Here is a 26,408-nt window from a genome sequence, read left to right as displayed (position 1 = left end):
AGAGTGAGCGATTGTCTGGAGGAAGCAGTGGGTTGGAGGGATTTTTTATTTGGATTATTTGGGCTGGAGGAGGTGGGAAAAAAACAGATCCAGGTGATGGGGGTGATATTATGAAAAAAAGTTCACAAAAATGTATAATCTCTGAGATTTCAAAGTCAAATCTGTAAGAAAAAAACTCAAAGTTGCTTCACTTTACATGGTTGCATCAACCTCCAATAGCCCAAATACACAGTCACAGTTTTTACCCATTTAAAATGACACCACACAAACTATATTCTATTTCAAAACTGTTAATGATCTAAATCCAAATCTTTCCATAGTAAACAAGCTGGAACCTGTTTACTACCTGTTTAACATGAGAGGAAATATTGTATGTGACGTCCAGATAAAAATAACATAAGACTGAATCAAACAACAGAATGTGATGTAAAATAGAGTAGTGATGATTTACATGGAACATTAAGTAGCACCATGGAGCTCAAAACAAATTTGCATACAGTTTTTATGACTGTCATCGTTTGCTGCCACACAGACAATGAAACATTGCTCACACTGAACATCCTAATGTTGTTTGTGACGTTTCTATTTGTCTTTACGTGATAAAATCAAGTGAATTCAAACCTCCAATGCGACTCCCTGAGTAATTTACACGTCATGTTGATCCTCTTCTCGCCACCGAAGACTAACAATTATAACTATTTTCAAAAGCACCTGTCTGGCACTTTATTTCAGGGTTACAAGAGGACGAGCATCACATTAAATTATCTTCTGTGGAGTTCATTAAAATGCCATCTGCACACCAAAAATAAAACACCAAGATTCATGACAGAGCAGAATGGCTCTCCGGGGAATTGTAAAAAAAAAAAAAAAAAAATTAAAAAAAAGTACGATTCAGTAATCTGGCGACGGCGGTATTAGCGGATGCATGATTATGCATGCGGATAGGTTTTCAGCCAAGATCCCTGGAAACACGTTCTCACTGAAGCAGTCAAAATGCAATAAGTGGAGCATTGAGGCAGAGCGGAGCAGCGCAACCAGCACCACGCTAACAAATCTATACACGAAGAACGGCAGGAGAGCGTGAGAGGATTCAGAGTTTAGGGCAGCAGTCGTAATCATAATTATGAAAATTAACAAGACTGGGAAAGAACAAAATAGAGCATTAGGAACATCATTCATTACACAAGAAGATGTACGCAGCAAAGACTGCCTCTATTTTAATAACAGGCTTGTAGAAACATACTGAAATTAGATTTTCATAATGAGGATTTCATTCTCTGAATTTATCCTTTGATTTGCTTTCTCTATTAGACTCTCTGTTTGAATGTTTGTGGTCTTTTAATGAATCTATCTGCTGCCTTTCCTGTGTCCCCCGGGAGAGATGAGTGTTAATATATGAGCAATATGGTAAAATGAGTGAGAAGTATGTGGATTAAACTGAGCTAAGCCTGATATATACAGCGACGTCCATCCAGAGCAAAAAGTAAACACATTAAAATGAGCTAAATATGAGACCCGAGGAGAATATGCAGAGATTGAAGCTTTACATTCTGCACTCGTACTTCAGGGTTTCACCGTAGGGTTTCTAAACGAAAGGAAATCACAGGAGATTATGTGTAGGCTTTACCTGCTAACTGCTGGAGTACTGCATTTACTGTGTGACAGAAGAAACCTAAATATGTACAACACTCACTCACATGTTCACTTCATGGCACACAGTAATCATTTTCTGCCACAAGAAAATAAAGTTTTTAAGGCAAACTGATCTGTACATACATTATTTTGAAGGAGATTATATATTGCTCACCTTCTCTCAACCTGTTTAATATGAAAGACTAACACAACATGTTAAAATTGCCATCAAGGGGATTATTTCTTATTCATTTCTTATTGCTAACGTGTTTTTATTGATCTATCTTATTTCATGTCTTTGATTTTAAGGCAAAGCACTTTGAGCATGAAAGGTTCTGTATAAATAAAAATGTATTATTATTGTGATTATTTTGTTTGCTTCTAAATAAAATCGACATTTTGTGAGAATATACTATAGAATCAAATGCAATTTTCATAATTCTGTTGCAGCGATCTGCCTCAGTCTGTCTTGTTTCACAGTTCTCCCATTACCATAACATTTCAAGACAAATGTCTTATTTAGAGGATGTTTTGTTATTCTTCACAGTGACAGAAAACACTGCCAGGACTGTAAACTCTACCAAACAAGCAATCCAGACACAGCATTCACTGTTCTCACTGTGAGTCATCTCACAACATGAATGGGAAGAATCAGGGGTCTTGCTACAGTTTAGAAGAGGTGGGTTGGTTTGTAGGTCTGTGCCCGTTGTCTCATGATCCATCCATTGGTGTGTGTGTGTGTGTGTGTGTGTGTGTGTGTGTGTGTGTGTGTGTGTATGTTCTCATGAGTCAGATTCATTGTGCCAGTTCACTAGCTAAAGAAACAGTAAAATAACAGTTAAACTGTTAGATCACAAATGACTTGTAATATATTTTTTGATTATCCAGATCATATCATATTTAAAAACGACAACAAATCATTTATCTTCATCAACTAAAATCCAATTTGAATCGGGCTTTGCTTTATGTCCCACTTCAACACAACAAATCAACAAGAACTATGTTGAAAAATCAATGAAAAATACAAAACTGCTTCCAGAATTTAAAGTGAATTAGTTAAAGACATAACATAGAAAACACAACAAAATCTAATCTGATTCGTTGGATTTAAGACTTAATCTTAACTCGGTGTGTTTGTGTCATCCCCACCTGGTGGTGTTTTCCTCACAAGGCAACATAACAGTAAATGACTGTGACAGGCCTCGGGTGTAGTAATGGGTTAAAGAGAGTGATCCTGAGCACCAGTGAGCTGAGGCCCGGTGGTCTCTGACCCCGAGCATCTCCTGAGCCTGACCTACGCTGTGGATCAAAGCCACAGAGCCTCTCTGTTTAATTGTATTATTCCAGATTACATGGACAGATTTTGAGTTGCATTAACACTACGATTTACATCACTGTTATCAGAGGGAAATAGATCTAAGACTCATGATGTGATTTCATGTGTCATTTCTGTGCATGATGGTGTTTTACACGTTGAATTGATGTAATTGTGTTCTATTGTGATCGTGGCCATAACATACAGCAAAATTCAATTTGAGAAAATGATTTAACCCTTTTATATAAACTCTTTGTTGAGGTTAAATTTGTAATCAACTCTAGTTACAGTAATTATAGTATATTAATATTAATATAATTATTAACTGTGTATCACTGCTGTATGCGACCTCTATTAGAGTCGATTCCCCCGCTCTCTTATTCATATCAACTATATTATATCTTAAAATAAATTTATGCTCAAACTATAAACACTACGAGCAAACTAGAACTGTAACTTCTTGATTTTATGTTTCTTTGAAACTGAAGTCAATAATTCTGAAGGACGTACTAAAGACGATAACTGACTATGAATGAAGATTTGGAAAATCTTCTACGCAGATAAAATCTGAATTTTATAAAGTCATTCAAATAGAATTAAGAGCTTAGACAGACTGAAACATTTAAAAACAAAAGTGTATAATATTTTTACAAGCAGAAAAAATTAATCATGTTATGTCTGTAATGTCTGAAAGAAAAATAACATGAGCACCTTACATAATAAAGTCTTAAAAACTGAAATAACTTGAGCAAAGTCCGCTTCCTTTACTGCAAATTGTCACAAAAATAGTCAGTGGTCAAAGTGAAGGTGCAGCGGTCAAATCAAATCAAAACACTTTGAAGTGTGTGTTGGTTTTAAAAAAGAGAGAGAGGGGGGGGTGTGAAGCAGCTCTGGGCCAGATGCACGCCTGGCCCCGACTCCTCAGAGCGATTGCTTCTGGCAGGGAATCAGATAGAGAGGAGAGTCATTTATATTTCCTGCACCACCGCACAAGCTGTGGAGCATTTAAATCTCGTCTGAGGTCAACAGGGAACTCAGTGGCTCTGATAACAACCATCCCATCTTTGATTCCACAGTTTCGTCGCTCCTGCAAGAAATTCTGCTTCTGATGAAGAGTTGTTGCCAGAAAACTTGAGGTAAACGAGGCAAGGGGACATCAGCAAATAGCTGTGATTAGGAGGCCGAGCTGACATTTGGAAGAAGATGAGATAAGGGAAACAAAAGGCATACAAATGTCGCTCTGTGGAACATCAATGTCCCCACTCATGTCAGCCGTGTACACACAGACTGGTGTTTTTTCATGAATTATTCAAGTTTCAGTCCTGTGGAGGCAAATCCAGTAGCAGCGCCACAAGGAAGTGAGCTCAACATTCTTAATATAGAAATAATGAATCGGTTGTGGGTGGCACAGTGCACTGGTTAGCACTGTTGCCTTCGATGCAAAACAACCCACTCTGGGTTAGAATTAACACATGTTCTTTCCATGTGGGTTTTCTCCTGGTACCAGCTCCTCTTAAGCCCCTTTCCACTGGTCCAAAAACTCCACTAACCCTCACTAACATCTGTTTTTTGTCTGCATTGGGAACGGATACATCTGCATTCACTCCTGGGTGAAATGAATCTGCAGAAGACACAAGTTTTTATCATCTCCAATCGGCACTGATGGAAATGTAACACTTGGGTGATTTTGCTAATTTGGCAAGACAGCAAAGTGAGAGAGTTGTCGGTGCGCTTGTGACGTTGAACGTGACGCACCAGGGAAAAGAACAAACTGGCAATGGGAAATGAGTCGATCACCTCTTTTTACCTGCGTTAAAAAGCTGCGTGTATTTGGGAGTAAAAGAGGTATCAGGTAGTTATCAGTCCATACATGTTGGTTATGTTAATTGGAGACTCCAAAATTGCCCATAGGTGTGAAGGTGAGTAGTTGATTGTCTATATGTCAACCCTGTGTTAACTAGCAGCCTCTCCATGGTGTACCCTCAAGAAATAAGCACCACATCTAAGTAAGGATATGTCTGAGTTCCCTTTTTATTTTTATTTTGAATGAGTCAAAACTTAAAGGTGGCCTCGCATATCTGCTGTGAAAATCTCTCCAGTAGCTTAGAGCTTTCTGTGGTTGGCAGAGAAAGTCACAGGAGGACGCAGAGCCGCCGCCGCCGCCACCGCCGCGGTACGGCTTCTCAGGCTCCTGCATAGGCAAAGCAATCCCAGACACTTAGCCGCATCAGCCAGACACAAACAACCCCACGAAAAAAGGGCTGCAAAGAGTACAAACACCATCTGTCACTCAAGAAGAGATCGACAAGGAGAGGGGGGGGGGGCATCGTACCAACCAGAACTCTCTCTGAAATTGAGGTGAACACCTTTGATCTGCGGAAAGATGCGCAGAGTGATCCAGATCAGCTTTCTGACAGGGCTTGGCGTTTCCATAGAAACACGCGCACACACCGCAAACACACCAGATTTAAACATCCTGAAGCGCATCAACAGATGGCTTCTGGAGAGGATGAAGGATGTTGCAGTCGCACAATCTGCCATGCATCATTTCATCTGACGGAGGCCATATTGTTGTCTTAAAATATCCACAGTGAAAGTTTGATCCACTGAGCGATAGCGCCTTCATGGACAAAAATAGTATCCATTTGATTGGATGAGCGATAACAGAGTGTGTGTGTGTGTGTGTGTGTGTGTGTGTGTGTGTGTGTGTGTGTGTGTGTGTGTGTGTGTGTGTGTGTGTGTGTGTGTGTGTGTGTATGTTCTCATGAGTCAGATTCATTGTGCCAGATCACTAGCTAAAGAAACAGTAAAATAACAGTTAAACTGTTAGATCACAAATGACTTGTAATATATTTTTTGATTATCCAGATCATATCATATTTAAAAACGACAACAAATGATTTATCTTCATCAACTAAAATCCAATTTGAATCGGGCTTTGCTTTGCTTTGTGTGTGTGTGTGTGTGTGTGTGTGTGTGTGTGTGTGTGTGTGTGTGTGTGTGTGTGTGTGTGTGTGTGTGTGTGTGACAGGGTTGGCAAACAATACGAAAAAATGGATGTGTTTGCTTCGGGGCATTTGAAAAACAATCTAATCCGTCATGCCATATCAGGAAGTATAAATCTACGCTGTCATTTTATCCCTGCACTCAGGTTTGCCTAATCATCAGCTGTGACAGATGTGCTTTAAAATTGTCTCTGCAGTCTCCTCCAATACAGTTTTATGTGCACTCATTAATCTCCCTCTTTCCCCCGGTGTTTCTGTGAGGGGGTAGAAATGTGGAAACTGGTGAAAGACAAATACCGGAAGAAACGGCGATTGTTAAAAAAAAAAAAGAGCAAGCTAGGCTCTTTGAAGTCCGGCCCACTTCAGCTCGCAGCGTAACACAAAGGACATGACGCTGAAATAGATGCGATGGATTAGGGAGAGGACTGATTTCCATACAATAGGGTCAGAGGAAACCATCTCACAATCTTGAAATGAGACGTGAGATGAAAGCTGCGGTTTTCTTCCGACAGAGAGTTTCTTTATGTTCAGACACCCAAAGATACTTACAGAACAAAGGCGGCCTCACATAAAGAGGATCTCATAAAAGATAAGCCACTTTTCCTGCAGGCAGTTAGACTCAAAATGGCTGGATAGAAATAACAGAAAATCCTGGATCAATGTCAGGGATGGAGCTACACTTTTGCAGCAAGCTCTGGATCCTTTGTCCTGTTTTTCCTCGACTATATCTCTTCATCCCTTTCTCTGTGTGTCAAATAGTTTATTAGTTCATTATGTACCAGATTTGAGCAGATCCATTTTCTCACTAACAATTGCAGGACATCCCTGCATCATTAATCTGGCCTCGCAATCTATTTTACTTTGGGCTCCGGCTCCTATCGCTCCTTTAATTCTTCTCTAGTCAATAATGAATTAAGGTGGATCTGCCAACGTTGTAATTGAAATGACTGAACTGGCAGCTTACTGGTCTGCCAAAATCTGATTTCTGGCTCATACGAAACTTTTCAGTTTCAATTCTCCTCGAAGGCTGCTAAGCTTTGGACATCAGGGACTCTATAGAGAAGATAACATGTTTATATAAATAAACAGGGTAGGTTTTCACTTGACTAAAAGTAGAAAGAAAGTACATACTGCCGTCAAGGCTGAGAGATCCTTCTCATTATGGTCTCGTTCTTATCGTAGAAATATTAAAGAAATAAGGAAATAGTCTGATAATGTCAATGATTTATTTGTCCTAACAAACTATAAGTGTTGTTACAAGTCGGTTTATTTGTACTATCCCATATTTATTAAGGGCTTTTTGTTTTTAACCATCCATACCACACTCTACCCATGAATCAAGTCAATAACACAACACTGCACAGTAGTAGCAGTCAGAGTAGTGCATACTTCCGCGCAGGCCCAACAGTCCCCCAAAAGTCATCAAAGCCAAAAAATCAGGCCACCTGAATATGCCTAATTTTTTCATCAATTTTTTTAACGTATTCTTCAGATCCAGGCCAAAATGTAATGGTTCTTTTATGGCTTTTGTTCCATCCTTCCACCGAGTATCGTGGAAATCCATTCAGTAGTTTTTGCGTAATCTTGCTGAAAAACGAACTCACTAACCAACAAACAAAGGGACAGGGGTGACAACATAACCCCCTTAGGGGAGGTGATAAATACTTCCTGTTGTCCGATCTAAATAATTTCATGCTCAAAACTGACTAATCAGTTATTGTCTAATGAGACGGGGTAAATCTCTGATGTGCCTCTGAGGTGCTGCTCTGTGTGGTTACTGAGTATTTCCCCTGAACTGATCCACTCTCTCGGGGTGAAAAGACTCACACTTTAAATTAAATTGACACTTTTTTTCTGTGCATTTCTTAAGATTCATGGCGAGCGGTGTGTCCTCTGTCACGACATCATCAGGCCGCTATTGTAGCCCTGCTGACTCCTCGACCAAAGTACCTAATGCAGTGCAACGTTCCACTACATTAATTCACAGCTTCCACACCCACTGAAAAGTATTTGATTAGTCACCCCAGCACAGCAACAGGAACATAAATAATTCATCTGTGCAAATGACAAATGAGGCAATCAAGTCCAGGACCGCATTCAAAGAGAAACTATTCAAATCCCCTCTAAATTAATTTTCTGCCTTTTTGTTGCAGTGGACTTCAAATTTTAATGCTGAAGTCATTGGGTGGTGGTGATGGTGCTTCTCCCCCGACTTCCACAGACAAACTAAACCATTCGCTTTCAGAAATTATTTTCAAAATATGTGAATATATGGATTTAACAGGCAGAAAAAATTCTTTATTTTTCTAGTTCAGCAGAAAAAGTCTCCTCGTCTGAAAAGCCAAAGAAAAGCACTATGAAACAAGAGACCAGAAAAGAAAAGAGTGATTGTGGGCTGGACTCATTTCATATTCCATTTGACAGCAGAAACTCTGCTTTCCATCAAACCCCTCTGGATGAGCCGAGCTCTTCTACGTGGGATGAGCTCGCACTTGACTTTGACCTCTGAGACTCAAAGGACAAAGAAATCTGAAGCACGATATGGCCACAATTATTTTATCTGTCTATTGTTGCCTGTGTGATGGTAGAGAGCCTGGAAGTTCAATCCAGCTGATCAGATGAGTTGAATTAAGCAGAAACCAGGGTTGGTGTATATCGAACGAGTCAAGTATAAAATGTGCTAATTGATCCCCAAAGCCTTTAAAACTTCTTTCTGTGGGTAATCAGGTTTAGCCTTCATGATCTGCAAGTAACTTTATATAAAAATAAATAAAGCTCAAAGAAACAAAGACAGAAACAAATCATACATATGAAACAATGCGTGTCATTTCATCTGATGCCCCCGAAAAGCAGGACAGCAACATTTTCCTGTGTCTGACATCACATCCTTTTTTGATAATGTCTGTGTTGCAGTTTTGTTGAATGGGAGGCATGTGTACGTTATGCCATCACTGGCTTGTCGCTGTATGAGCAAAAGTACTGAATCCTGCCCGCCTGCAGAATACGGTGAAATCTTTGTGGATGTTTTAATGGCCACTGACGCAGGTTTTCTCCCCGTGCTGCTGATGCTCAATCTAATTGTGACAGAGACAAAGAGCGCTGTCCTCCTGTTCTTCATGATGTCCCTCTGGCCGGTATTTACTGTGTGCCTCTGACGTTTCTACACTAACCTCCTCCGATGCAAATCTCACAGGAGCAGGCAGCTTCAACTTTTAAAAACTAGCTGTGGATGATTTACCAAGCAGAACAAACCATAGGACGCCCACCTGAACATACAAATTCTCTTCCGGCACATGCAGCCCTCTCTTTCATAGTCGATGGGGGGGATAGCTGAGAGGGGATGGCAGAATTGGCAGGTTATCAACAGGAATGGATTTTAAGACATTTTAGTTGAAGGGGGATGGCATCCCCTCGTCAGCAAACAAATCGCCTACTGCTCTTGTCTAATAAACACAGAGGGCAGAGAAACAAGCTTATATTGACGATTTGTTTGCGTCTTAGCTTAACAGATCTGGGTATTTTGCTAAACGAGGAACATATCCAAAATGAAACCATCAAAATCCAACCCCTGCCTGACTGCCATAGCTTGTCACTAATCCATGTCTACATCCAGTATAGGCCCGACTTTAGTCACCATTTTTAAAATCAACAGGAAATAATACAACACATGAACCAGATCGTCACATGTCAGACGGGAATCAAACAGTGACTTTGAAATGTCAATGACGATTAGACTTTCAAACTTTCTACAATATGTTTTTCAGTTGGGAGCAACTCATTCATTTCCTTTGTGTGTTGCACTGTGGATAACAGTGTCCTTTGACAGCACACTCAAACATTAGACAGATTAAGCATGTGTATTGTCTGGTTTGAGTACACTTAATATGGATTTGGGGCAATGCTGCCAGTTTGAATACAAAGAGTTTCTTTTGGAATCGGTTGCAGCCTCGATGAAAAACGAACGTATCGCTCTAGCAACTGTCAGTCACATGTCAGCATCCCCCGGTGATCGGTTTTGTCCTCTGACAGTTCATGGCAACAAGCCCCCAGCTGACACTCCTTCGAAGGAGAAAAAATAGAGAATGTGTAAAGGTTGTAGGTGCAGCGGATGACACCGACAAGGCCAACAGGCAGAGGAATCTGTCATGCTGACTGGTGTCTGAGTGCATCACTTAACAATGAACTGCCGGCAAACTTTTTTTTTTTTTTCCAAGTACAACTACTTGGGGAGATAATCGTCGCTCCATCCGACGCTGAGGTTCCAACTCATCCATCACCTCCCAATGTTATATTCTTGATGTAACAAAAAAAAGCAGACTGGAGGCTAACAATCTTTCACTCCACCTTGCATACCATGGAGCTGAGGTGAAAGAAATGGCCTTATGCTGAATTCCCTTCCCTTTAATCAATGACACCGCATGGGAAAAAATATCTCCAGGAGAATGGCGGGGGTGAGTCTCTATCCATCATACAGGTCTGCAATGGTGCTAATGGATGACCCAACATTCAACTAAATGTTGAGGGAATATAAATAAAAGGAAAAAAACACTATAAGAATGAATCAACATCTTTTCTGAAGCAAAGCAGAGAGCAGTGATTTTACTTTGATAAGGTTGTATACACATATTTTCCCTTTAGGGTCAAACGAGTTCATAAAGCTCGAGAAGTAAATCTAAAGAAATTGCAGCCAAAATAATACAAAAGAAGCAAAAGAGCCTCTTTGAAGAATCCTGAGAATTTAAAGAAAGATGCTTTCAAGTTCAATCATCAGTTGTATTAACAGTCTGGTTTGTAAATATGTTATCTGTTGTCTTACACGTCTTTCTCGTGCTCAGGTTGGCAGCTGCTCTGCTTGTTAATGTCTCCAAGACAATCTCACCAGGCCTTATGCTAATATCGTGTTGTCTTGCTGTTTGTTAGTTGTTGTCATATACTGTTCCTTCTGTGTATTTTAACAGCTGTTGCTCTTACTTTTATGAAAGGCAGGCCCTGTTTATGTCTTTTCACTGCTTTTATCGTTGCATTTTCAATGCTTTTATTCTTAACGTGTGCGCTTCTATTGCCTGCCCGGGGACTACGGATGAAAATTAGCCTCTGAGAGTAACTGGCATATTTTCATAAATCAAATAAAGTAATAAAATAAATTAAATTCTGCTGTAGGCAGAAGGGCAAAGGTTTAATTTCAGTCCCAAACAAGTCACACTGACAAGGAAAAAAGAAGCAACTGTTTGTTGTTGCTCTAGTTTGATGCAAAAGTATGAATAGAGTGACTAGACTAGTTGATAATTACAAAATACAGTGTTCATGTCACAAGGACAAACATGGTTCAGTCTAATATGTTGTTGATATATTCAGGGCCCCAGCCAGGATTCTAGAATCACTGAGGTCTTGATGGGCCCCCTCACCCTCTACAATATAAAATTGGTATTTGAACTGTCATTATGTCTATTTCTACACACTACCAGTATGAAATTATGGGGAGAAACAAAAAAAAAATATTTATTTGTTGTAAAGAAATGTTGGTTAAACATTTTATATATATCACACACACACACACACACACACACACACACACACACACACACACACACACACACACACACACACACACACACACACACACACACACACACACACACACACACACACACACACACACACACACACACACAAAATAGATCGTTATGGTGTTTTAAAAATTAGGTTTAATTCATTTTATGTATTGTAGTATAAAAAGGCAAAGTAATGTTGTTACATTACATAACAAGGGATGAATGTAAATCATAATCATTTGCTATGTAGTTAAACAATAATGAAAAAAATACAAAAAACACACCATGGTGGCAGTAGTATGCCTCCATATCCCAACAGCTAGAAGACAGACCGACCAGGGAACTATGGGGACTAGATAATGAACAGTGTTTGTCATTTCTTTCTAGAGATAAGCATTTAGCATCCATTTAACAACCTTGCTGAGAGGGTGGAGATTGTACCTGAGCATCCATGAGCAGGTGTCTCATCAGAGTCATGGACTTCCTCAGGGTGTCCCTCTCTCCCTGGATGAAGGCCACATCCTCGTCCGCCAGGCTGCAGGGTCTGGTCATCATGAACTGAGCAATCTGGTCGTTCAGGCTGTTCAGAGACTGCACCGCTGCAGAAAGGAAATCAAGAGAGAGGTGGGTCAGCGAAAAGTCAAAGCACACGAAAACGCACAAACAAGCGTTGGTGACTGTGGGCATTTCATTTCTATTCCCCTCATGAAGGCTGAGGAGCTCCCAGGTTTGTTGTTGGTGTTTTGTTTCCTCTCACACCATGTGGGATTTTCTGGATCAGACTTGTGCAATGGGAGACATTTCCTCTATCCACAGCTGGACTGCGTTCACTGCTCTGCCCTCAGAATAATCCCTCTTTTGGACAAGAGGGGCATCATTAGTCTAAATCCATTACCAAGACACATTCATGACATTACAGTATATAATCCATTTTTTCACGCAGAGAGTTCTAGTAATATTTGTGTTTTTGTTTTTCAGTTAGAGTCTATATCAACACAATAACACAATATGGTGTTCAGAAATGTCTCAGAGTTTGCTAAGAGGTTTCCATTAAGCTCTTTGGTCAGAGCCTGTGGGTGGTAATGTAGAAAGGTCTGATCAATGCTGACCCAAAATATACTCAGAGCAACAAAGAATCATAGAAATGTGTTTTGTCAGAGCAGCCAATCCAACAGGAAAATATACATAATAATAATAAACAAGCAGCAACCATCAAGAGGGCTGTTAATTATCCAAATGAAGTAATGAAGCCAAACATCATCCAAACGCCTTTATCTTGGGAGTGATTGATTCATTAAATACTTGAAAACAGAGAGAACGCTCACTTTTACAGAAGTGTCCTGATAACAGGGAAATATGAATATGTGAGAGAAGTAGTACTTGCATAAAGATATTTTAAAAAAGAGCTAAAATTAAGACAAAACAAAAAAATTGCTAGAATATTCGACTAAATAGAATGATGACAAAAGTATCAATGTAAATATTTACTTTCATCTTTTCTATTAAACTACAAATTTCTACAATAGATCCAAAGATAAAATACGTCTGAATACTGGGGAAATACATATAAAATGATACAAGGTTGTCTTTGTTGTCTTGAAGAAAATGGATTTGCAGCCAGGGTCAAAGCCAACAAGACAACATCAGCTATGACAAACAACACACCATAAAAAAAAAGGAAATAAAAGGAAAAGAGTAAAAACATTGAGCCGGTACAGGGAATGGAAGTTCATGCCAAGTACTAAAAGTGTAGCTGCACTAAGTATAAATGTGCAAAGTACTAGGAATGGAAATGGAAAGTGCAAGTGTGCCAAAGTGCAGACGTGCAAATGTACAAGGTTTCGCAAGGAAAGCATCCGAGGTGCCATTAAACATTTCAAAAGCCCTCGGGATAAAAGAGACGACGACCTGAGGGCTAGATGGACAATCTAGGTTCTAAATTATGGAGGTGCTGCCTCAAAAAGTTGTCTTGTGTTTGAATACGTCTCTCATCATCAATTAAGAAGCAGATCAAAGACTATTATTAGGTGTTAGACTGAGCAACACACTTATTTTTCCAACTTAAAAGCTGTTTAGGAGAAAATAAAAGGGGAAAATTCAGTTTTAGGTGTTTAGGTCATATCCAAGTTTCTCAGAGCTGGAGGTGACATAATGAAGTTTCTCGTTTTGTCTGACAAACACAATCAAACTCAAACAGATTGAAAACCCGTTTTGTTTTAAAGCAGATTCTCACATTCGGGATGGAGGAAGCAACAAATATGAACTGCTGTTTAATGTTGAAATTGAATAATTCCCCAGAGACAGAGAGTATTTTAAAGGATGTAAGGACACTGGCTCTAAGTCAATCAGCACTTTCTCTCTCATGTTCACCAGCGGCCGGCTAAGAGGTCAATTTGGGCAAAAGTGACAGAGCGAGCGAAGCGACGTGTGACCAGCCAAGGTCGGCTTTTCAGCACAATGATCAAAGATTTACGGGCACGCATTCCTGCCTTCTCTTGAACTGCCGCAGCGAGGCAAAAAGAGGCATGTTTACGAGCAGACAGCAGCCCAGCAGCCAGCGTGGCGTATATCAAATCAGTAGATAGGGGTGGGGGGGGGCGGGGGGTAAAATGTTTACAACAGAGGTTGACGATTGGATTCTAATTTCACATCCAGAGTTTACAAGGTGTACCTCTGTGCCCCTGGGGGTGGGCCAAGACGTCGGGCAATGACACGCTGCTACTGCTGCTGCTACTGCAAATGACATGCTGTCAAACGCAGAGCACAGACACACCCTCTCCTCCACTTTCGATTTTTATTCAATGCATCCTGTCACACTCTGTGATGCTGGATGGTGAAGACAGGTGGCTCTTCTGAGCAACGTTACTTTGACTGCTCTGAATGCATCGCATCATAATCAGACTGCCACAGCTCCTGGCCGAAGGCGACAAGCGTCAAACACTTGTAACGGAAACCAGACACGACGTTGAATTTGAAGGCGTTGAACCTTTTGTAGTAACCGATTGATTCTCAGTCGTGAAATTACAACAGGTTCTGAAGTTGTTAAAATTCCTGCTGACATCCCTGATCAACATCTGACAGCAGATTAGGTCTTGAAGTGTGAATCTGAAGTCTTCGCCGCCACCTGACACATTAATGTCCTTCTGCTGGGAGCAAACCAGACGAGGGAACAACAGCATGAACACGATCGTACAGAGAAGACACCGGGACAGGAATCTCAATGAGGACAAGATAGCTTCCTGTGTTAAACGCCTAGAGTCCAGGCTCATTTTGGTTCTTTTGTGTGACATCCAATGAAATAAATGTTGTTTTTATTTAGCACCTTTTTATGGAAGTGCAAATCATGGCAGCATTAACTTCTAATGGAAAAGGTGTCAACAAGGCTAGTTGCTGATTGGACAGATGCACTGTTAAACATGTTTAGTGATCTGTCTTTGTGTTTTGCACTTCAGGGCCACCGTACCTTTTAAACTGTCTTTACATCAATGGTGTCCGTATTTACAAACACACACAAACAAAATTTAAGAAATAAAACAATAATACAGTATTTTAATGTAAAGTGATTATGTCCTGTCATGTTATCGTGCCTGTAAATAGACATACATGTTAAGTTTCCTTTTACTTTTGAATTAACGTTTTATGGGCTACAGACACAGATAAGATACTGTGTGAAAGTCCTATATCCATACTTTCATCCATAAACAAATGTTTGTTGTTGATGATGTGTGTTTGGTCTATTCACAGAAACAATGCATTCAATGCATTCATTTAGACTCTTTCATCTCTTCCTCACAGCCTTCTAGGGTTAGATCCTTTATTCTGGGGCATTTTTCTAAACTGCAGCTATGCAGGATCTCCCATCGCACTTACTGATACAATATGAACGATCATTTAAATCAGAGGAACATTGTAGTCCTTTGTGAAACACACTCCCACTCACAGGTGGCCCAGTGCTTCTGGTGGCTGAGATGTGGACAGCTCATTACAATCTTTGTAACCACCCACAGGAGCAAAACAACATCAACAATGAACTCTAATGAGGCGTGTTGGTGTCTTGTCAGCCTGCACGGTCCTCCGAAAAAAGAAAAAAAAAGATGCTCCTCCATAAAAAGCATTCACACCTCTTCGGAAAAAATATCTATTCCCATTTCTATATATGATTGTTGTTAATTTGTGAAATCGTACAAAATATGATCAAGGGAGTTCTTTGTTTGTGGGTTTTTTCTAACACGTGTGGAATACAGCAAAAAATATTCAAATGACTTCATTAAACTGTCCAACCGGGAAGTATGATGAGAGAAATATCAAAATGACTCACTTTGGGGAGTGACAGTTAACATCTGATAATCACTGCAGCCAATCACCTTCTTCCGAGGCAATTTGAGGAAGTTCCAAGAACTTCACATTCCGATCCCGAAAGGCTCGGGATCGAATGAGAAAGCAACTGTGAGAATCCGAGGCAGGCCCTGAGAAAAGGCTCGGCCACAGTTCAATTACACCAATGCCAGATAAATACACAACACAGTCTCGCTGAGGGACAAAAGCCTGCAACTTGAGGGGGAATAACACAATCTCCTGATCTCAGAACGAGAGTTAGCGACTGCTCATTTGAGGATTTGGAAACACACGCCGCTGTAAAGCTAACTACAAGTTTGTTCAAACGCGGGGATTTGGACAGATCAATTGTAGCTTAGCAAAGTTTGCTTCACATAGGAATGACTGAGTCCCTGCGTATCTGACAGCGTCAACACAAGCCTGTAATTTTGTTGTTTGCCTCATTGTTCTGCATCAGCATCTGCAGGAGGGTCACTTGCACTGTTTTACCTAAAGGAATATAAAAGATATATATAAGGATACAGTGTCTCTGAAACGTAGAGAGAATTAGAACATTTATTCTAAAATAATTAGCTAAAAGCATCCGGTGAACTGCAAACATCACACACGCATATAATTGACAGCTTCATATTGATATTACACTCCACTGTCACGCTCCCTCAACATCTCCTCCTCTCTCTCTGGCTGGTGTCCAGTCATTGCTGATGCAGAGCAGATGGAGGCTCTTGTGTGTGCAGAGCTTTGTCTGCCTTTATGGTCAAAGCCGGTAATATAATGTGAACATGAAGTGCATAATTGTGACAATGGGTTTAGGAGATTGGCCTCACTGGAAAACACACCGTGTGAGTCGTACATTTCTTTGTGCTGCCGTGTTCCCTCGTGACTTAAGCAACGAGAAATCGCAGAAGCTGCCCAGAATCGTGCAGGCGGGCTGATGCTGAGGCGTCTGTCAGGAGGATCCCCTCCACTCTGTATTTCATTCTTATGTCTTACAATGCAACTGGCAGGTTGTGGCTTGTTTAGATAATAAACGGTATCTGATCTGATCAGATCACAAAACTCTGCATACTTTGAATCCTGCTTTATTGCCTGTAAATAAACTGGAGGCCAGTGATCAGTTTCTGTATGAGTGAAAGAAATATTGATCAACTTAGTGTAAGCTTGTTATTGGATCAATAAGTCTGTCAAGAGTGTCCTTGAATTGGCTGAGTGACTTGGTCACTTGTCTCCAATTGAAGAGTCAAATTAGTCATTTAAAAGTTAAACTGGAACATAATGAAATAACTTTGCCAACAACTTTGTGAGGCTGCACATTGAACACAAACATCTGTACGGTCAGTGCCAATGCTGCTGTGCTGCTGTGCAGCAGTTTCCGTGTTTACGGACGTGAGAATCTTATTTTAATGTGCTGACTTTTTTTATTTACCACTGAACACAAAACACGCTGAAGGTATTTTTTGTCACATATTAAAATACTAGTCAAATCAAACTTTTGACCTGATGATGGTGCAAGATGGAATGTTTATGAATCACTAAGACAACACTCCTGAAGGGAACATTGATGTTTGCACCAAAATTCTTGGCAATCCATCCATTAATAGTGGATCAATTCAGAAATAAAGTGATGGACAAACCGACTGACACCGTCATTCTATCTCTTCAGTCTCACCAATTTTTCACTCAGTGAAATATTAAGATATGAAGTGTAAAACCTTTCCTCTGCAAACATTTTTATAATAATTTTCTCATTCATCCTAAAACTGTTCTGTCAAGGATTCAATCAAACTTGCCATTTCAAAATCAAACATCTGAAGTAAAACACCTCTGGGAAACATCACTGACTATTTAAGGAGAGATATTTTTAAACCACTACATGGAACTAAGTGATATGCACCTTAATTACAATGCAGTCACTTATAAATAACAACAAAAACAGATAATCAGTAAATCTAATATTGATGTGTTTAAAATGAACCTGCTGCTACAATGAACTTCAGTAGGCTGTGGAACCTGGCTGCAGGAATTTGCTCCCACTCTGGAACAAGAGCCTCCATGAGTTTGGCCCCCGACGTTCAGCAATAAGACCTGAATGATCTCAGTGGATCCCACAGGTGCTGGATGGGATTGAGGTCAGTCGAGTTCATCCAGAGCAAAACTCATAAAATCATTTCTGTTCAAAATGTATACAACTGTCTAAAATATCAGCTTCAATTATTTAGTTTCTCACTTCCATAAGAGACAGACCTAAGAGACTATTGTAATAACTAGAGTATTAAGAGGCTGAGATAACCTGCTGATATTTCCCATAATGCAACACAACAGCATATTTCATTTGACCCTCACTGCTCTGCAAACACCCAAATCTGTCCTAACACCACACCATCGAGTTATTGTTGATTACGTCTCTTCCAAATCTTCTCCACAGAATAAAGACAACTTTGATAAAGTAATGTGTGAAAGACTGCCCCCTGCACTGCCCCTCTGCAGCTGCAGGCAGCGTTAGTACTGGCAGCTGCAGAGTCATTTGCATCAGGCTCTTCTGGACTTTTGATGGAAAAATAGATCGTTTAAACTCATCTATATCAGAAGCAAAGGTTCTTAACTAAATGACAAACAAAGCTTTGACATAATGTATATAATCGTGCAGACGCTAATACTTTTTGCGTTGTAATCACAAACTACCTCTCATATCAATCCTGAATTGTGAGATAGTGTTGAAATGTATGATCCCCATAGCTGAAAAAACAATAAATCCTGAATGTCTCGCTCCAAAAAAAATCTTTAATCTTTTAATTTCCCCAAAACAACATCTCAGCAGATCTTAATATATTCACGTGAAGTCCATAGTTTCCCTTTGACCTTTTCAATAAAGTTAATAAACAATCAGCTGAGGTAAAAACCCTTGCAGACCCTTCACTGCATCTCCTCCTGAAAACTGCCTCTGCATTACAGCATCCAGCTCCAGTGTGAGGCCCGAGACTGCAGGAGGAATTTCATTTTGCCCACAGCAACATTGCCACCACCTGGCAGCTTCGATACATGCTGCGTCCACATGAAACGAACACGCACCTTCTCTCACTGTGTCGCTGATAGCGGCCTGAGCAGCTGCATTTTTCTCAGAGGGGAAGTGGCGACCGACCCTTGACATCATCCGTCCCTGCCTCCACACTATAAGGCCACGGAGTCAGCTCGAGACAACCAATTCAAAAACATCAAACACTTAAAAAGGCAAACTGTGTTAAATAAATGATTCTGTAAGGTTCCTAATAACCTTTCATCAACTCTTCAAAAACTTCAAACAAGAAAAATACAATTATCTCCAAATAAAACGTAAACCGTCTGATCTAGTCTTGCTACTGATGTATAATTAAAATAAGATATTTAACAGTCCAGAAAAAAGCCAGGTTAAAGTGCCCGACAGTGATTTTCAATTACTTTGATCAGTGGGCCACTAGTGAGAAGAACAACAGACCAATGCAGAGTGATTTTTTTCTCTTCTGCCTTTGAATCAAAAACTTTAGAAAAATAAATCCTGGGGAGCGTGGCGAAGATAAAAGCCTCAGCAGGACCTTTGATAATCTGCCTCCTCTCCGGCACCTGATGAAACCAGTCGGACGTCGGTGATTCTCACTGAAAATCCTCCACTGGGCCACGAAAGCTTCACACACAGCTAATTCATTCTCAGATAAGGAGCAGCTCTGGTTGATATCAGATGCAACAGTGTGTGTAATGGTGAAAAAAAAAGGCCACGTAACTGCCGGCTCGTACAAACGGTCAGGGGTCAGGAGACGGACTGTTTGAATAATTTAAATTGATTTTCAGGGTTAAAGGTTAATTGACGTTAGTTTAGATGATAACTGTTTCATAACAGCTTCATCAGTCACAGAGCAGGAGCAGGTAAAAGCAGCACATAAAGCGCTTATATCCTCCAACCAGCCATGTACGAGTTAAAGTAGAAAAATCCACCCTCTTATCCTGTTACTCAATAACCCTGTGTTGATGCTGAGTGCACTCAAGAAGTGTGTGTTTTAATTAGCGTACAAATTACTCTGCAACCTGCCTCATCCGTCCGTATCAGTTAGAGACGTCAATTGTTTGCCAAAGACGAATCACTTTGATAAGAACATGTCACGTTGAGCGGAGGAGGAGGAGGAGGAGGAGGAAAAACAGCATCGGTGACAGCAGCTGCAGAGGAAGACAAAGCTCAACGCGTCAACGCCATCATGTTCTTTTAGACTATTGTTGGAGAAACTGATACTTTTTTCTGCTTATATAACACATTTCCCCACCTCAACTTCACCTCTAATGTTTTAGATGCTGCAAATATCTCAACACATTGTCACCGTTTGTTGAGATATCCACAGGAATGAAAAATTCACTGCACAAAATGGACCTGGGAGTGAAAGGTGCATCGCCACTGGTTGTTTTCAGCTACAAAGCATCGAAATCAGCGGAGGGAGAAACTTTGCGAACACGCTACGATTGGCAGACAGAGAGGAGGAAACTTCTCTGCTCAGATAAGGAAGGGGGACGAGGATCCTTTTGTTGTTTTCCCAGAGTCAGGCTAAACATCCCTTGTTAGAGCAGACCTGTGTGAGCTCGTACATGACATTTCAGAATCCAGAGGCTGCACGCCGGAGTGGCTTCTTCGAGAGCCGGGCCTACAGGCGACACCGGTGACAAGGCCGCAGCCAATTAGGACTGTTTGCGAGCAAGTGTCTGTACCTGTCTTTCATGGCAGGAGAAAGTGGGTCAGAGCCGGAGTGCATCTTTGTGTCGCAGCACAATGGCAGCCAGCACACAACTCACAAAACTTGAAATGAGAGAGAAGGGGATTAAACGGCTGAAGTTCATATTTGCTCTAATATAAGTTGACGGTTCTGAATCCGTTATCATCCTCAGCCACTTTGATTCTCAGAATTCAGTTTAAAAGCAGGTTTCCGGTTGCAGACGAGCCACTCTGAGTTCAGACTGCGGGTATTAGCCTCCGCTATCACTCATTAACACGTTGCTGTGCAGGTAAACAACTCTGGGAGTTCAAAGACACATCAACTCAACACGATACGAAGTTCGACGTTTCTTTCCGGAGACAACTCTGGGCAATTCGTTTTTTTTATTTCGCTTTCCCTTCACATCAAACACTCAAACTGTGCTCGCTCTACATATTCACATGGCCGATACTCGTGAGCCCCGAAGAGGAGGGAGCTGAGCGCTGTTTAACGATGCCGAGCATATCTGCACCGTGTCTGTGCGGGGACAGCTCCGACCAGGCTGACATCAGAGGTGTGATGCAGAAACCGTTTGACAAAACTGCTGAGCTGCTGCGGTTGTGAAACCAGAACGGAGCCTCTGATCTAAAGTCTGTGTTCAAGGTCTCAGATCTCAGCTTCGTCCACATGCCTGGTTACAAGTCACACAGGGGGTGAGGTGAGGCGTGACAAAAAACTCAACCAAAAAAACGACTTTAACTTCCCCACACTACAGAAGGTCAGTTGTGGGAGTGTGCAATCATTCAGACGCTGTTGTTCATATCATCGTCATCATATCAAGTTTGACCTTTTCACCATTCTTTGATTAGACTTTTCCACTTGGCAAACGAAATCATTTACATCAGGAGACAGTAACTGAAAGATGCAATTGATCAACTAACCAGTTGTAACTAACCAAGATATTTTTCATGTTCAAATTTGACAGATGTTATGATTTGCTGTTTTTCCTTGTTTTGTATCAATGTAAATGTTTTGTACAATGGATCAGATAAACCTCGACACGTTAAGATGTCACCTTGAACCAAATTAATTTATTAATTTAGAAAATAACCGTCAGTTGCAGGTATAATGAATTTATTTGATACGGTGTGAACATAAAAGAAAAAAGTTGAAAAGATATGAGGAGTCTGGGAATTTTACACCAATGCAGTGCAAGTTAAAAAGAGAAAAGAGTTCAAAATATGACAGCAGCCTGATGATTGGTTCTCAGATGTCACGGCAAAATCTGATTGGTTGCATTGAAAAGTGGGAAAAATCCAAATCCCTATGGACTGTATGCATTTTTCAGATTGAACGTGGGCAAAGTGTATTTTTTGGACTAACGATCCAAACATTTGGGAAGCGATGAAGCTTAGTTATTTATCTCACATTGACTTTAAACTCATCAGTACACTAAGTGGCAGACTAAATCCTAATTACACAAACATCAGTTCTTTTCCATGAAATTATTACTTTATTTCTTCTTCTCAATATATTCTGCATGACTCCACGGGTAAAAAGTCCAATTAGCTCGCCTCAAGGCTTCACTGTAGCTCACATTCTCGCTAATGAGGAGGTTGTTTGTTTATGGGATGTCGCTCCAAAGCTTATTTAATTCATACACCGGTAAATTAATGACGCTTTATCCCGGGATTATGATTCTGCTTGTTGCAAAGGTGGAAGGCTGTGGAGCTCGACAGGTGCTGTGACGCATTGACGCACATGGACCGATAAGCGCAGACATTTGTGTCACACCAGTGGCTCCTGAATGTTTTACCTCGGCTTGTCCTCGTCAGCGTGAGATGGGAGCGAGGATAAGGAGCTATTCAACAAGCAGGCGGCAGCAGAACCACCAGAGGCGTCTGTTAGAGCGGCAGAGTGTTTGATGTGAGACGTCACTGAGGCGTCGGCTCTGGTGAGTTGGTATCAGTGACAAATCTTTACACACAAGCTGCAGCTAATGTAACGTAATATGGGAAATTAGTAGCTCAATACTCACATTAAGGCCTATTACCATGGATATATAGCAGCCATGGAGCTCATCACTGTGGTGGCTGGCTGGCTGTTTGGTCACACGTGGCCATAAACACACTGATCTGCAAACACACACTCTTCACAATCTCCTCTTAAACTCAGTGGGTTTCACAATGAGCCTCTTCTTATTAACACTTCCTTATCATGAGCTCCGGCTGATTCAGTGCTCGTGTGATCTCCTGACGTGAATCAAAGCCGACTCCTCTCTTGTAGCTGCACTTAAGAAACTCTGGACTAAATATACCCGTCATCCTTTGTTGGGTAAACTGGTGGCAAAGCACATTAACAGTCGAGCGTCTTCAGCTTCTGAGCATATCTGATTCAAAGTGCGGAGGTTCAAACTTAGCTCTGCTCATTAGCTTTTCACGCTGTCAAAACATCACTGAGCTTCACGCACTTCAGCAAAAAGTGTGAGGCCGTTTCTATAATTCAGAGGAACAACCGCGATAAGATCCACAAATATGTAGCATCTAACGCTGAGGTTTTAAGAGGCAAAACAATCGCCCCCTGATCCAGATCTGCACCGAAACGAAATGGGTTCTTTCCCTGACCCATGACGTATCCTTCGACCTAGTTCTGTGGAAAACCGTCTTGTAATCACTGTGTAACCTTAAACCAACAACCAAACAGACAGGGGTGAGAATATAACCAAAAGATTCCTCCTCCGGTTGTTAACATTTTCTGGTCACATATGCAGGGAGTCAATCCATTTGAAACTCTCACCCTCTCATTGTAACACTGATACACACGGTCTGCACTGTTACTTCTATCAAGGCCTGGCAAGCCCTGCATGTTAAAGAGAAGCACCCCCGGAGAAAAGGTTATATTTCATCACCACAGGAGCGGCTGCAATAACTAGTGATGCAAATTTATACAGACCGAGAGCATGCCAGATTCTCCTCAGGATTGCTCTCTGCATCGCAGTGCTGCCGTGCACCGAGTGATAAGAAGTGAGATGTCTGATGGAGCAGGATGATATTTACACTCATGCTGAGCTGTATAATAAGGCTTAAACATTTTTCAGCTCTGTTTGCTGCAGTGAGGCGACAGTTTTGACGTTTAGACTGTGACATCTTTTTGCGGTGATTTTAAGTTCTCTCTAAGTTTTCAGTTTTGTGCGCTGTGCTGTAGGTGTTGACTGTTTTCTTGTCCTTCCTTCTCCTCCTCTCTCCATTTACTCCATCTGCTCTGTGCTGTATTGTGAGATGAGCAATAGGGTTCTGGAAAGAAGCTCAGCATGTGTCTGCAGAGCAGCGCTGAGCAGTAAGGGGTTTATGGCTGGCAGGAAGGGAAAAGGAGGCCAGCAGCACTGGGCAGGGTGAGGAAGATGTGCAGAGTCAGCAGATAGGCAGGCACAGGGTTTAATGATGCAGAAAACTCTGTGCGGAGTTGAACGGCACACTGGAAGCTGCTCTCTAAGTTTTTCAATCTATTAAGAACATTTGTCATCAGAGGGTGGTGCAGTGGTTAGTTGCAGCTGCCTCACAGCTAGAAGATTCTTGGTCTGAATCCTATCTCCCTGTGTGGAGTTTGAAAGTGTTTGAGTTTTCATTGTAAAACAAAATGTTAATGTTGATGTGGTGTTGGTGCTATATTTTAATTTGTACTGATGAATATATGATTTAAACATAAAACTTGATGAAATTACTTCAGTTTGTGTATCAGTAACACGTTCCACACATGTATCAATACCAACATAATGCATAATGATAACTGTGATAATTTTGGTCAATAATGTTGTGATACAAACATTTCCCACAATTTCATATTTAATACCACGCTTTCACCTAACTACACAAAACACACACACACACACACACACACACACACACACACACACACACACACACACACACACACACACACACACACACACCAAGATGAGCAGGATTAGCCCTCCTGTGGAACCTGCTGTTGTTCACACACTCTCCTGTCGGCTCAGTGTGTACACAGCAGATCGAGCAGTGACAAATTTAGCTGCTTTTAAAGTGGTGGAGATGAGTGACTGTTAAATCCAGGAGATGTGTTCGCTGAGCGCACAGTGTTCAGCTTATATGCATCCACTTACATTTTTTTGTATTTTGCAAAAACCTCACTTTTCTATGACTCTGGGTGCATGTGTGTGTATGTGTGAGATAGAGATGGAGAGGGAAGAAGATTAAGAGAAAGTGAGTGCGCACCACAGTTCAAAGTGCAAGAAATTCCTGCAATCCTTTCAAACAATGCAGCAATGTATGAAAGGTCGAACAGACAACAAAGCTCTTCAACTATAATAAATCCAGCACATACAATAAAACACACTGAGTTTGCGGCTGTGCTGCTGAAGCAACAAAGTCTTTTTTCTGTACGGGACAGAGGACGATGCAGCAGCTGATGTTTTGTCCCTGGATCAGAAAAACAGGTCATTAAAAGTGTCTGCTGATCGGTGTGAAACTTGTGTCCCCACTGAAATAACTAAAAAAACTATTACCATGAAACTGATGTTCATGGTTCCCAGAGAATCAATCCTGATGATTTGGATGATCACTTGACACTTACCTCCAAGATCTCGTGTGTAACCGAAACCTATTGAATGGTTGGTATTGAAATGTTGGTACACACATCTGTGTCCCTCTTTAGATGAATCAAAATAACTTTGGTCATTCTCCAACTCTTGATTTTATGCCATCAGTTGTTGCTGTGGACTAACATAGTCAGCCGTTCTCAGGTTCCCCCTCTCAGCTCGAGGCCCTTGGTAGTTGCCTGCTTTGCTTACGGTGTCGCTACGCCCCTGACTTTGCCCAGAAGTTTGGTTTATAACCAGATAACTTACAACACTTTAGTCTCAGTTGTACTTTGTGTCAAATGCTTGTTAGCAAATGTTAGCATCTCAACACGTTAAACTAACATGGTGAACATGGTAAACATTGTATCTGCTAAACAACAGAGTTTTTAGCACCATCTGCATGAGCATGTTAGCATTCTGACATTTGGCTCAAGGCACCACTGAGCCTAAGTAGATCTTCAGAGCTGCTAATGTAACTTTAGCCTCTTTCTTAATATTGGATCACTGTCAGCTGAAGGTATTGATCTCTTACTTTCTATTATATGCTTTGTGTGAATTTCTTTTTTATTGATGGTATAATCACTAAGCAGCTTCATGACCTCTTCTGTCAAAACGGTTTCACATCTGTTTTTATTCTGTTTGTTTGAGCAAAAAACCTCAAATGTTCTTGTATTTTTCACACAAAAGAAACCAACAAAAAAATTTTAAGTAGTAAAATAATATAAAATGTCAATCACAAAGGACGGAGTTGCTTGGGAGTTTTAACCTTCTTCAATTTTTCATGCTATAAAACTCAGTTCTGTTCGGAGCTCCATCAAGCAGCCTGTGTTGCATCATATTATTCTAGCATCTGTCTCGTTGTGCTGTGAGTGACTGGTCAGGAGTTCATGAAGCTGTTCATCCTCTAAACACAGGATTTCCAGTCAGTCAGGAGACTCCTGTCAGTCAAGGAGAGATGTTGATCTCCTGTCAAAGAGCAGACGCGTTGGTGCTGTGAGCAAACGCTGAACTAATACAGTCAGCGAACTCCTATCGGTTTATTGATCAACCCGAGGGAAAGTGTGCTAATGAGGATACATGGGATCCCATCGGCCATGAAGACCGAAGCAGCATATGCAACTAAATACACAACAAAGATGAAGCACAGTTTGTGGATATTAATTATTTAGCTTAAACTGGAACCAAACAATTACAGCAACTTATAGAGAAATGACACTCAGGAGAGTTCATACCTCCACCAGA

At 40.9% G+C, this 26,408-nt stretch overlaps 1 protein-coding gene across 4 annotated transcripts in view; it reads right to left on the bottom strand.

Annotated features, from left to right (window-relative positions):
- kaznb (kazrin, periplakin interacting protein b) overlaps positions 1-26,408 on the bottom strand; it is a 108,952-nt gene that overhangs the window by 76,600 nt on the left and 5,944 nt on the right. For all 4 annotated transcript variants that reach the window (XR_004694839.2, XM_035149983.2, XM_035150028.2 and 1 more), the window contains exon 3: positions 11,946-12,103. Coding sequence is in view for 3 of the 4 variants with exons in the window: in XM_035149983.2 (XP_035005874.1) it covers positions 11,946-12,103 (158 nt within the window). In the remaining variant the exon portion in view is untranslated. The remainder of the gene's footprint in view (positions 1-11,945; positions 12,104-26,408) is intronic.

This window comes from Hippoglossus stenolepis, chromosome 3 (assembly GCF_022539355.2).
Source record: "Hippoglossus stenolepis isolate QCI-W04-F060 chromosome 3, HSTE1.2, whole genome shotgun sequence".
Taxonomy (NCBI): domain Eukaryota; kingdom Metazoa; phylum Chordata; class Actinopteri; order Pleuronectiformes; family Pleuronectidae; genus Hippoglossus; species Hippoglossus stenolepis.
This window is presented reverse-complemented; position numbering and strand designations above follow the sequence as displayed.